This window comes from Cajanus cajan, chromosome 11, assembly GCF_000230855.2.
Source record: "Cajanus cajan strain Asha chromosome 11, NIPB_CcT2T_4, whole genome shotgun sequence".
In the NCBI taxonomy this organism is placed as follows: domain Eukaryota; kingdom Viridiplantae; phylum Streptophyta; class Magnoliopsida; order Fabales; family Fabaceae; genus Cajanus; species Cajanus cajan.
The window spans coordinates 605,259-619,769 of NC_138527.1; the positions used below are offsets into that span (position 1 = coordinate 605,259).

The window sequence follows — 14,511 nt, forward strand, 5'->3', positions numbered from 1 at the left end:
CCCTATGGATTTAGTCGTATCGACGGTCGTATTGGCTGAGACAGCGTGATCGAACAAGTGTTATCTCGGCCCTTCTCCTGCTGAAGTGACCGAGACGTGGTGTATCACATGATCGTCTCCTACTTTTCGGTACAAGCATAAAAGCTACCCTATGTAAGATCTTTTTCTTTCCTTTTGATTCCTACTTTATTTATACCATAACTCCTTTTTCTTTTCATTTTTTTTTCATTTTATTTGCTGTTTTTCTTTTATTTAGTTTCTTTTCTTTCTTTGTTTCTTTTCTTTCTTTGTTTCTTTTCTTTCTTTCTTTTTTATTTTCTTTTCAAGCTAATGCCAAACAACTCAACAAGCATCAAAATATTTACAAAAGATTGGGGTTATACCCACACACTTATTTAGAACCCATTCTCAAAAGTAATTTCAAAAATCCTATAATCCCTAAAGTTAGGATGCTTCATGATTTTTCACTTTAAGGCTTGTAATGAGTTACAAAATCAAAGGAAGGGTTAGATAGATTCAAAGGGAATAACAAAGGGATAAGCACAAGGTAAATAAATTTGGCTAGTAGCTTATAAAGAAAGAAAAGGCATAAATCATTTCAATAACACATGTAAAACAAGAGACATAAGAAAGAGTTGAAACAAAACCTAGAGTAACTAGCATCATGAGTACAATCATACAACAAAGAAGAAATTTTGCATGGTGTAATGTAATCCATCTATCAAATAAGGCTCAAAATCTCACAATGTAATTATTTTATCACTAATGAATCATATTTAATTTTTCCAAGTCAACTCACTATACTAAAAATGCAAAAAGAATCGATATCAATTTATGCTTAACAAAAAATGATGCAGGTTTCACAATTCATATATTTAGAATTTTTTTAAATAAAGTATGACTTTTTATTATTATATAGAATTGAAAACATTTTTTTTATACATGCAGTAAAGCAAAAAAATATAGAAATAGTAAAAAATAGAAAACATAACATATAAAAGAATACAAAAAAAAAACAACAACAAACACGGCATACAAAAACAAAAAATAGAAATAAATACAACATATAGAAACAAAACAACATACAAAAACATAAAATAGATATAGATAGAGAAAATGGAAATAAAATATAGAATACAAAAATACAAAATAGAAATAGATACAACAAGAAAAAACAAAAATAAAAATAAATACAAAAAATTACAAAAATTAATTAGAATTTATAATTAAAATCAATAAAGTCCAATAATGTGAATCACAACTAAATTACCAATTTAAAACACTTATAAAGGTCATGAACCCAATCTGATTCATAAAAAATGATGTATCAAATATGATCCATCAATAACATGTTTCGTTTCTCAAAGTTAAATCAAATTACAAATTTGTCATCATCAAAAAGGGAGAAGATTGTTGAGGCAAAGACAAATGAAAATCTATGTAACTTTAGTTTTAATGATAGCAAAGTCATGATTTTAATGGACTAATAATTTATCTAAGTCATTATAAGAAACATGTGCCCAAAGTAAATAAGACAAAAATATTTTTTTAAATAACTTATCTTCTATCAAGCATGTAAAAATTAACAAGTGTAACACTAAGGTTTATCTTCTAGTCGGGGTCTATATGTCCAACATCCAACATGTTAGACTAATGTTTACAGCTTATAGTGTACACAAGTCCAACGTTTATTTGAACATCTTCATGGTCGCTTACAACAAACCTTATAAACATTCAAATACAGTCGATGATAAATATTTTGATAACATGTGTAGAGCTATCCAAATGGGTTCTGGCTCACCTTATAAACGGGCCGAGCCGGGCCAAAAAAAAAGGAAGATTTTCATAATGGGTTAAAAATGTATCTTGGCCTACTTTCGACTCGGCCCACCACAATGGGTCGGGCTACCATCAATCCAATTGCACTCCCATCAACCCATCCAACTAACAACCCACTTAACACATTTATTATTATATATGTATTATTTTAATAAGATACTATTTTTTGTAGATAAAGATAAAGTTGATGTTAAACAACATAAAATTACTATAAATTTATCTACTTAAGTTTCCAATGAAGTTTAATATTAATGAATAATCACTTTCATGAAAGGATTTTTATTTTTTTGTTTTAATTGTTTAAAATTGTACTTTTTAATTTAAGTTTAATGTTGTATGCATGATACTTAGTTTAGCAATTTTTATTTTAGATTAGAGATTATTTTATATTGGAGTTTATTTTAAATTTTTTTTTTAAATCAGGTGGATTGATGGGCCGACTCGTTTAACCCATCAATTTGTGATGGGCCGGGCTGAGTTAAAAAATTTTACACATTAATATTGGTGGGTCGGATCTGGTCAACCCATTTAAAAAGTAGGTTGAGGTGGGTAAGCCAAATGAGTCAAACTAACCCGTTTTAACAGCTTTAAACATGTGTTAGTTATAAATGTTTGTACGTTGTATTTTCTCTTTTATATATATGTGCAAAATATTAAGCCTCAAATGTATGATAAAGTAATATTAGCATTATTGTAAACTTTTTTTTTAATTAAAATCAATTTTTAATTCTTAAATTTTAAAAACACTAAAAACATTATTTTACCTTTTTTTTCTATAAGTTGCAGATGACATGTAATAACGTAAAATATCACCTTATTTCTTATACTATAAAACTATTATATTGTAATCTTTCTATATGAATTGAATGTCTGCAACATCGAAGAAAGAAGGATTGACATGCACAATATTACAATTCGAACATATGAATTAATCATAACTTACGTATAACGCGGATTAATTCATATTTCCTAAATAAATCATAATGTCCTTTAATCCCCATCGCTTAAATACAGCACAGCACGGTTATCTCCAGTCTAGAAATTATCCAATCACAACAGAAACTAGATTTTGGCCACTTAAACCGTCAGAAACTAGGTTACGTACACTTAACATTGCTTAGAATTACTTTACCATTATTTTTATATACAATATCTAGATCTAATACCGAATTACACCACTATTATATTAAGTGATTTATGACACTGATACCTAATAATATAAAATGATTTCTTTATACCTGTTAGTTTAAATAGAAGAACAATAGAAACTATGAATGATAAAAACACCCGCACCCGCAAGTATATGCAGATAAAATCTGTTACAGATAATAAATAGATAGATTAATTGAGTATCTGTAGATAGTGGGAACAGATAATTTTTTACCCGTTTATAAATGGGACGGGGTCGGATATGATGATATCTATACCAGCGGATAGCCATTTAATATTTCTTAAATATCCTAATTATTTTTATACCACATAACCCTAAAATTACACTCTCATCTTATTTTCTTACAAAAGTTAGATTGATGAAATTACCAACATATGTTAAGCATGTTATAGAATTATGTTGAATATAATTTAATTAATTTTCTAGCTTTGATTATTGGACCAATAAAATTTATGTATTTTAAGTTATTTACTTTCGTTTGAAATTATGAAATTGAATTATTGTAACTTTGTGATGAGATTTTAATTTACTTGTAAGATTGATGTATTTTAAGTTACTCCCTCTGTTTTTTTTTTTCATAGTCGTTTAAGGTTTTGCACGAAATTTAAGGAAATCATTGATATTTTAGTTTTCAAAAATATTTATTACTTACTTTCCTATTTTACCCTTCATTTTTTTTTTTTGCATTTTTTAGACTGTTGAACTACTCCATTAAATAGTTGTCCCTTTTTTTTATTTTTTTATAGTATTTTGTTGGAAACATATTGCTCTTATAAATGTACATTAACTTTATATGAGTAGTTGGAGAAAAATTAGGTAGACATTAAAAATAAATACACACATTGTTCAGGAAACATGTATTAATTATCAAGAGTAAAAATGGAAGAAAAAAATTAATAACTCATTGATTTTAGTAATATGACAATGAAAAAAAAACAACAAACTCTGACAAAACGACTATGAAAAAAAAACGGAGAGAGTATTATCTTACATTTTTATTATTATTTGAACAAAATTAACGTTAAATACAAGTTCAAAATTAACATTGAATTTTTATTTTTAATATTTCAATGATATTAAATATAAACTTAAAATTATTTATAATATAATTTTTTTAATTTCTTAAAAAAATTATAAATATCCATGAATATCAATGGATACCCGTGAGTATTTAAAAAATTCATGGATATCCGTTTAATGAATACCCGCACGGATATAGCGTAAGTATGGAGCCAATTTTTATCTAATAGAACAGGGACAGGTTTATTATTACCCGTTCCCATGGGGCCATTGTCATCCCTAATAAAAACCAACGATTTGGTTTTCTGCCGGGGGATATCCGGTATGAATAGGATCGAACTCAACACAACCTAACTTTCAGCAGTCAGTAATCCCCCCTCCGTAACGCCCGTATATTAAAAGACCAAAAATATGTTAAAACCATGACAGTTGAACCAAATAATATATCGGAAGACCTATTTTTTGACATAAATATATAATAGCATATAAGTCTTAATACAAATAAAGATGCAAATAATAACAGCTACATGGCCAAAAGAAATGGATGCACACTTTAACAACAAAACCTCAAAAAAAAAAAAAAAAAAAAACCATTGTTGTTGCTGCATAAGTGCATATAACAGTGGCTGTTTGCTGCTCTAATTCAGCAAGATAACCACCTAAAAAAAATATTAATGTGGTTGCTGCATAACAGTAGAAAACAGTGAATGTCAAAATGAACCACAAAAAGTGAAACCCATCAGGAGTATCACGTAAATTCTATTTGGAGGGAATAGATAGACACTCCCGCTCTCTTTTCCACTTGCTTTTCGAAAAAAAACTATTTTAAAGGTTTTCAAAATCAGGTTGCACATGACCCTGGACTGGGTCAAGTCACATGCCACCTGCTGTTTCCTAATCGTGCGAGTTCTTTCATAATCGCAATTTTTTCAATTCAAGCCACAATACACATGATTCTTATGGTACCGTAAGAGTAAGATACGAATCGCGGGATACTTACCATTTACAACCATTCCTCGTCTTTTCAAGACAGATCAGACTCGCGGAATGCATAATTTAAAGCCCCTGGTGATATCTATAGTTAAGGGAGATTTCAATTTATGTAAATAAAATATATTAATGATTGAATTCAGATCATAGAATTCACATCCAAAAATGTCAATACAACCCCCAAAAAGCACATACAGTAGCGTACAAATACCAGCACTCAAGAGGACAGTTCACAAACACACAAGTCCTCTACTCAAAAGTGTCATCATCATCGTCAGGAAGGGGCTGACTAGCAGCTGCAGCAAGCTCAGCTTCATGCCTGCAAAAACCACCAACACATAAATATACGAAATCTAAAATGAACAATTTCAATCAAATGAGAACAAGAAGACTTCAAGACCTTCATGAAACACCCATTGTGTTGTGTGGGCTTTTTTCAATATACATGAATGGGATGGATGGAGGGTCAATTAATTCACTTTGTTTGGATGTTTAAGTTGACAGACTGCCAAGTAGTGAGAATGAGTATGGGAAATAGTTCTCATTCTACATGCTTAATTAAAAACAAGGTCTTCCCTCTCCTTACACCCCAAATCACTTATCTCCTTCCCATTTACTTCACCTCCCTATGATTAGGGATTGTCACAATTCACTTTTAGAAGCATTTTTTAATTCCAAATACAATTTTGCAAAAGTACAATCTGTTTTTCCCTATCATGCCAGCCATAGATCAAGCACAAGGTTGATGGAATTGGAGAAAACAATATAGTTCTCAAAAGATAGCTTACTGTTGTTGGGCAGCTAAATCAATTTGAACTTCAGGTGGAGCCAATGCAGGAGATTCTACAAAGTGCAAGTTAGGATCGCTGCAAAATTGACACAAGTAGAATAATAAGTTAATGTCCTTTTTAGAAGTTTGATGTGTTCTGACTTGTGCATAAATTATGCAGTAGAAACTAGTGGCGCTACCCTGCAAGTTTCCTGGCCAAATACAGGAAAGGCTTTTCAAAGTTGTAGTTGCTCTTAGCAGATATCTCATAGTACTGCAAATTCTTCTTCCTGTGGAAAGTAACCTGCTTTGCCTTCACTTGCCTGTTCTTGACATCAACCTTGTTACCGCAGAGAACAATCGGGATATTCTCACAGACCCTGAAAAAATCCGTTGGGCAGATATTACCCATGATGTCAATATAAACAACATACAGCCAAATAATGGGAGACAATAACAAAAAATGCTACAAGGAGTTCATGTACGAACCGACAGAGATCACGATGCCACGTTGGGACATTTTTGTACGTTAGACGAGCAGTAACATCAAACATGATAATTGCACATTGCCCATGGATACTGCAATATATAACACAATATTACTATAATTAGATAAAGATCAGACTGGAGACATAAGGAAAGTTGAAAGTTACTCGGGCAGAATTTCTGGTGGAACAAAGAAAATAATTCATAGCAGTCATGAAATTCTAGAATGTCTAGTTATCTAACAAACCAACTCTGATGCAAATAAAACCCAAGGAATCAAACGGCTATAATTTTTGTTTACAAGTAACGAATTATACATCTTAATACCGTGCAACAATAGTTGAGATTGAAACCCGTGTTAAGTGTGTTCATAACAAACGCAGTCTCTTAAGCAAAAAACTGAGACCAAATGACTTACTAATATCCATCTCTGAGGCCACCAAACTTCTCCTGTCCAGCAGTATCCCAGCAGTAGAATCGAATCTTTCCACAGTTTGTGAAAAAGTCCAATGGGTGAACTTCCACGCCGATGGTTGCTGTTTTGGACAAGCAGTATCGAGAAGAAAAAAAATTCATAGGTGCAACAAGATGAGCATTTAGACACACAATCATATCCTTAATTAAAAAAGAATCTTACGTTCATATTTCTTTTCGAATTCCCCAGTGAGATGCCTCTTCACAAAAGTTGTCTTTCCTGAGAATGTTTAATACAATAATAAAGCTCATATGCCTTGGTATAACCTAGATCGTCACGCAATTGACATAACCATTGATGAAAAATTCAAAAAGAAGAAAAGATGACCTGTGCCACCATCACCGACGATTACGAGTTTGAAACTGGGGTAATCCACGGTTTGCTGATTGGGCAAAGCCTAAGACGCAAAAGATAATTAGTAAATCGAATCGAACGCCTAAATAGAAATGAAAAGCAAGTGTGAAATTGAAAGGAGCGTACCATTACCATGAAATGGAGAGTATAGCGATGCTGCGTTGGTTTGAAGAGAATAGCAAATGATCTGAGAGAAGGAGTACGAGTGTAGGAGAGAGTACAGAAGCAAGCGAGGGTTTATATTGGAACTTGGAAGGGTGTGAAGCTCGGCGTTTTGAATGAAAGCGTTAACCTAACGCTAATGCACCTCGGCTCTCCGCCCTTTGATTACGCTCACTTTCAATTTTGAATCTGGAACTAGGCTCGGCCCAACCCCCACTTGGATCAACATATTCTGTATCAATTTTTATTTTTATATTTTTTACAATTGCTTAAATGATTTTTCTCTATTTTTTATTTACTAAAAGAAAAAGAAAAGTGGTACAAAAATACATACAAATATTCCTTAAAACTGGAAGCCGTGAGAATTGGTTCAATGATGCACATAATAAGTTTATGTGAAGACTTTCTAACCCTTAATCAATTCAAGACCTCAATACGAGTATTGAAAGAAAAATATTACAGCAACTATTCAACATACATCATACACAACAATCTTAATAACTCCTAAACATCGAAAATAATTGCCCTAACTACCAAATTTTTAATATAATAAAAAATTTTATCTTTTACCACCCTAGATTCTTGAACCTTCCCTTTTAGCTTTTTGAGTAACCTTCCTTCAATTTTTTTTTTAGTGAGTAGGTAAAAAATTTGCGAATAACATATGCTTTCTAAAAATTATTTATCTCAATTTTCATGAGAACAAGTATTTTTTATAACAATTTCTTCTGTCATTTTATATTTTTTCAATCTTACCCTAACTTCTCCTACACATTTTTTTATAGTAAAATCTCCATATTAAATGCTTCTGACACCAAATCTTTTCATAAAGATTTTATGTCAACAAATGAGGATTTATTCACCAAGATTAATAAGGAATACTCTGAAATCTTCGATGAATGTAATTTTATTTTATAATTATTCAATTTACTTTATTTTTTTCATTCCCTTACTTTAACCATTTTCTTTATTATTTCAAAATATAGAAAAACCTCAAATTTCTTCTTTTGAGGGTGATGATTTGAGCCCAAAAAACTCTAAGAGTGAATCCTTCAAAGAACCTACTCCCAAAAAAACTCAAGTAACTTGATATGCAAAATTTGCAAGTGTATGTATTGTCGTTAAGTAATAAAAATATTGATCTAGAGGGATCGCATATTGATTGCTTAATCATCATTAATTAATCTAAATTAGATACAGGTGTATTTTGACAATTGATAAAATAAAAGATGTTAACATTAAATCTAATACCCTAAGTGATCCATTGTTAAATCAAAAAATAATCTTGAATTCCTTAGGGTATCAGTTTTAATGTTAATAGACTTAAACATTTTTCAAAGAAAAGTTTTTTAGGTCATACTATAAGACGAATTTATATGCATTTAATATGTATCATACTATAAGATCACATTTTTCACAGAATATACGATTAGTTATGATGACGTGTAGTCTCCCAGACGAACTATTTTGTCTATAAGATAAATGCATTTAATATATATCATATAATAAAAATATTTTTTGGTACTCACACTTCAAAAAGGAATGAAGGCATGTTTTGTGTCATAAAAAATGACAAACAAATCTCTCAAAATAATTGGAATGTAAAAAAAATCATTTTTGACTGACACAAGCAACAATTATTTTCGCTTGGTACCATAAAGGTGACGAAGACAATGAAACAAGCTCAAGGATTTGCAATGATCATCTTCATGAAACACCTATATAAAAAAGCTTAAAGACTTAGAAAGAAGATAAAATGATCATTGTAAAAATTCATATTTATTCTTTCTATAAAAAGCTATGTACTTAATTTGGTTGTATCATGTCTTGATAATAAGATCAAACAACAAGTGATTTCTCATATTTAACTTTGTGTTATTGCTTGAAGCTTGAATAGGCTTTGTTATAAAGAATACTTGGTAGTTGAAGCCTAAAAAGGTCTTATTGTAAAGAATACTTAGTATTTGAAGCTTGTAAAAGCTTTATTGTAAAGAATACTTGGCAGTTGAAGCCTAGAGAGGTTGTTGTAAAGAATACTTGATAGTTGAGCCTAGAGAGGATTTGTTGTAAAGAATACTTGGTAGTTGAAGCTTAGAAAGGTTTTGTTTTAAAAATATACTTGGTTGTTAAAGCCTAAAGAGGCCTTATTGTTCAAAAATACTTGGGTAGTTGCTTGAAATGGAAAGTCAAAGAATACTTAGGTTGAGCCAAAAGTGGTTTGTGAAAGAATACTTGTATCTTTTTAAAAGATAGTGGAACTTGATCAAGTTAATCAAAAAATGAACATAGTCTCAATAGTTGAAACGAACCAATATAAAAATATTATGTGTTCATTACTATTGACTTTCTATCTACACTCTTAAGGTTTAAGATACTAACTCGTTGTTTCAAAAAGTAGAGTTTTTGATTGACACTACTCAATTCCCTTCTAGTATCTTTCTTTTTTCTATAAAAGATAACGATAATATAAGAAAAACTTAATAGCAAGATAAAAAATTTGACTTTGATAATTAATTAAAATATATTCTAAGATTACGATTCACTCCATGAGTTCCTATCTATCTAATCATTTCATTAAATATTTTACTAAAATCTCATAAAAGGCAAATTAACCTAAGAAGTATTTTTAATTGAATTAACCCCCTACTGTCATGGTATCTATGTTTGTGGAGAAAAGAAAGACACTAGAAACAGAGATTGAATAGTATCAATAAAAAAAAACTCACACTTTTCATAAATAGTGCAATAGTATTTATGAAGAAGTGCAGACAAAAAGTTAAGAAACTGAACACAGGAGATTTTTATATTAGTTCATCTTTATTATCGAGACTATATCCAATTCTTGATCCAACTGTATCAAGTTCTACCATCTTATACAAAAATACAAGTATTCTTTATCCAAGTCACTTCTAACTCAAACCTAATTATTATTTGACTTGTCTCTTCAAGTAACTATCTAGGTATGCTTTTAACACAAAGCATCTCCAAGCTTTAACAACAAAGTATTCTTTTGATACAAAACCTCTTTAGGTTTTAACAAAAAATATTCTTTTACAGTCAAGTCTCTCTAGGCTCAAAGTAATAATACAAAGTTAAAACTGGGCAAACTAACATTGTAGTTTTGTCTTACTATCATGACGTGGTACAATTAAGTGTAGGGTCTTTTACATAAATAATGAATATCATTTTTAGTAGGGATGGAAAAATAGACTTAGACCTACAGACACTTGCAAAAATACCTACAAGCGGGAGCAGGCAAATACTTACTTATATGGGGATGGGTACGAAATAGGTATAAACCCGCAAAATTTAGTGGGCATAGGTACTATGATATTATAACTTAAACTCTACCTTGCATTGCCACTCGTGTCTCTACCTCACATTGTTTCCTTGTGTCGCTGCCTCACCACCTTGTGTTGTCTTACAGATGAAGTATTTTATTTATTAGATAGTTATGTCAAGATAACGGATCATCTTAGTGCATTCATCTTTTACGGAGCATTCGTCTTATTGTATGGTTTAAAAACATTTTCAAACAAAATGATTGTTTTTTGTTATCATTAAAACTTTATAACTAAGGGGTCTAACATTATCTTTTGACTTAACAATCTCCCTTTTTTTATGATGATAACCACATTTTTTAAAAGAAAAAAGTTATTAAAGTAGATCTAAAAAAAATTTCTCATAGACAAAAGATTGCTTTTGAAATGCATAAGCAATATATTTTTTATTTAAAGACTTGTGTTTTGTCAAAAGTTTGTCTTATCAGAGTAGAAATGCATGTTTGAATCAAATCAATGAGAGTAGACCCCATCTTACCTAATATATCGACACACACATTCCTTTCGAGGAGAGTGTGGTTAATATGAACAATCCACACTCTTTGAAGAAGCCCCTTGATAGACTCACATACTACAACATGAATATGAGAAGAAGGAAGTTATCGGTTGATGAGCACAATTGATTGTAGTGAACCTGTGTAGCAACAGACAGTTCTAAATCCTCTCTCCCAAGCTAAAAAAAAACCATAGAATATAGCCATCAGTTCAACATGCATGTTGGTTGAAATATCCAAGGAACCTATGAATCTAAATTTCCATTCACCAGTTGCATTATGCATGATGCCACCATAGCCAACTTGACCAAGGTTGCCACTACAACTACCATCCACATTCAATAGCATAGTTTCATCTTGGAATGAGTGCCAACGAACCCAATGCTCCGTTGGAGTAGAAATACCTATTGTTAAAGCATGAAAGCAAATAAAGATTGTTTTCGTCATTTGTTGGATAAGACATCTGGTTTTAAACAGAGAGGGGTTTTCATTGGCAAAGATATGTCCATTTCGGGATCTCCAAGCCCACCAAACTATTGCACAAAAAACATGTGAATTGCTCCCTTCAATACCAATTCTTATCCATTTCATCAAAGAACTATGGCTAAATATAACCAAAGGCGGCCTAGAAGGACTGTGAAAAGCTTTAATCCCTTACAATGTATAAAAAATTCTCTCATCCCTAAGTGCAACGAGGAAAAAAACTAATTAAACATACCTCTGATGAAGAATCTCTCTACTGGGAACTGAGTGGTGACAAGCTAAACACAACAAAAACTTTACATTTTCTGGAATCTTTGCCTTCCATAACCAAGACCAAGACATATCATTTGCATTCTGAATTGCATTTCTATCAGCAATGAGCCAGTTATATCCCTTCTTAACAGTGTACCTACCATTTGGACTGTCCCAAACACAAGCATCGAGTATGTTGTTATTTAAATGGCATATCCTTCCTTGTAACTCATTTACCACATGGTCTGGGATAAGATTGGATAATTGAGATAAACCCCATTGGTTATTAACAAACACATCTAATACCCTCTTATTTGAGTCCACAATATGCATGTAATCCACCATAGTGCAAATAGGTCCCAAACCTGACCAGTCAACACACCAAAAGGAGCTAGCCTTATTGCCAATGTGGTAAACGAAACCATCCTTCAATTCCTGAGTCGCTTTACATATTGACCTCCACGTAAAGGATCTTTTTCCCTTCGAAATGTTCAAAATGGATTTTCTCTTAAGGTACTTTGTAGACATTACATCTACCCACAACTTTTTGTTTTGACAATGCAAATCCCACAGTCTTATCAAGTAACACGATATTCATGTCCCTAGCCTTATGTAGACTTAAACCTCCCATTCTTTTTGGAACTGTAAGTTTATCTCAGGCTATAAGATTAATCCCTTTGTTATGACTATCTTTCCAAACAAAATTCCTCACAATTTTATTAATGAGTCCATAAATACCATCTGGTAACCAATTAATTTGCATGTAGTAAGATGGAATGGTATTTAGCATAGAAAATGTTGAAGTTAAATGTCTAACTTTGTTTAACAACTTGGTCTTCCAAGTTACCATCCTAGTTTGGAGCTTGTAAAGTATTAAGATGAAGTAAACGTTATTAACACATCCATTCCAAGTAGGGAAGCCAAGGTACTTTCCTAATGAAGTAGTGGTTCAAATATTAGTAACATAATGCATCTTATTATGTTTTCTCCTTGTGACACCTAAAGAGAAGAAAGCTTGAGATTTTGTCGTGTTAACATTAAGCCCAGATACTCCACTAAATTTATCTAACACATGATGGAAATAGGTAGGTGAAGTGAAACTTGTTCTTCCCTTTCCTTCTCCAATAGCTCGGATCTTCTTCCTTGATTGATGAACACGGAATGAAAGATGAATGGAGAGAAGAATGACTCGGTTTCCCTAAGCTAAGAAGGAAGTATTCTAGCTAGAGATTCAAAAGTTTGCTCACGACCAAGGCTTAGAATGAAGGTTTCCTAAGGCTAAGGCTATGAGCTTTTGAGCGAGACTTTGAAGGGCGAGACTTAGCTGAAAATTCAGAAATCTCATATATGCATCAAAGTGTTTACAAGAGTGAAGAGAACTAGAATATATAGGCCACAGATCCATGTAAAATGGCGCCAACTCCATGTGCTACAAGTGGCGCCAATTTTGAATTCAAATTTGGACGTCCACTTGCCTCCCCCATGTGCAGCCACCCTTTCTAGAATCTTAATTGCATTTAGAGCTAATTTAGGGTTCATTTAAGTGTTCACATGTGCAGCCACCTTTGGCACGAACCATGTGACTCAAATGAAACTCTAATTACTCCTAAATGTAATTAGATTTCTATGATCCATGTCTAATACTTAGTCCCTTTAAATTCCTATGCTAATGGCCTAAATACAATGGCCAACCAAATACAATGGAAAGAAAAAATTACAAGAATGAAAATGAGTCCAATATTGGGTACCAAAAAACCCAAAGGCCTATGGCCCAAAATGCTACACTATGTGGTCCAAAATACAAGACCAAAATATATGAAACCTATACTAATATAATATATACAAAATATAAGAAAAATGGCTATGTCAAGATATGGCCCATGTGAAGCTCAACTTGGGCCTTCCATGCTCATCGGGCCCATTCGGCCTTGACTAGCCCAAATCTTCATATCTAACCCATTCATCTTGGTTCCTTCAAAATGTCACCTCTTCGCCTCTTTGGCATGATTCCATCAACACATCCTTTAACAATCTAGCTTGAGCGTTAGTTGCCTTTTGGAAAATAAGGATGTCATCAGCAAAAAATAAATGTGATAAAGGGAGGCCATTGGAAGTCACTTTCGCAGGTTTCCAATCCCCTATAATTTACTTTTTCCATGATAGCCAAGGACAAATTTTCCATATAGATCACAAATAGATAATGTTATAGGGGATCTCCTTGCCTCAGCCCTCTAGTTGGAGTGAAATTTGGTAATCTTTTTCCATTCCAAATTAGAGAGAAAGTTGAGGAAGTTACACAGTGCATGATTAAATTCACAATCATAGCAGGGAATCCAAAATCTTGTAAATAGTTTTCCAAGAAAGGCCAAGCCACCTTATCATAAGCTTTTTCTAAATCTAGCTCGTAAATAACCTCCCCTTTCTTTTTATTGTATTTATATATTGTGAATAATCTCTTGAAGCACTAGAGCATTATCCATAGAACCTCTTCCCGGTAGAAAGCTACTTTGGGTTGGGCCAATGAGTTTACTTAGTATTGGATGAAATCTATTTACAAGAACCTTGGAGATTATCTTATATATTGTATTGCAAAGACTTATTGGTCTAAATTCCTTTAAGCTTCTCAGGTTATCCTCTTTAGGAATAAGGGCTATAAGGGTAGGGATGGCAATGGG

General features: G+C 32.1%; 1 protein-coding gene across 2 annotated transcripts; it reads right to left on the minus strand.

The window, feature by feature from the left end:
• Positions 1-5,127: 5,127 nt before the first annotated feature.
• On the minus strand, positions 5,128-7,465 carry LOC145953060 (GTP-binding nuclear protein Ran-3). Of its 2 annotated transcripts, none has more exons than XM_083066642.1 (8): positions 7,237-7,465; positions 7,078-7,147; positions 6,913-6,969; positions 6,694-6,811; positions 6,279-6,368; positions 5,990-6,169; positions 5,809-5,886; positions 5,128-5,339 (listed from the first exon to the last, which is right to left on the minus strand). In XM_083066642.1, exons 1-8 carry the CDS (start codon positions 7,237-7,239, stop codon positions 5,270-5,272), a joined length of 666 nt encoding a protein of 221 aa, XP_082922768.1. In that variant the 5' UTR covers positions 7,240-7,465; the 3' UTR covers positions 5,128-5,269. The 2 variants fall into 2 exon arrangements, with proteins under 2 accessions (XP_082922768.1, XP_082922767.1); XM_083066641.1 differs by having other exon boundaries at positions 7,231-7,465.
• Positions 7,466-14,511: the final 7,046 nt, after the last annotated feature.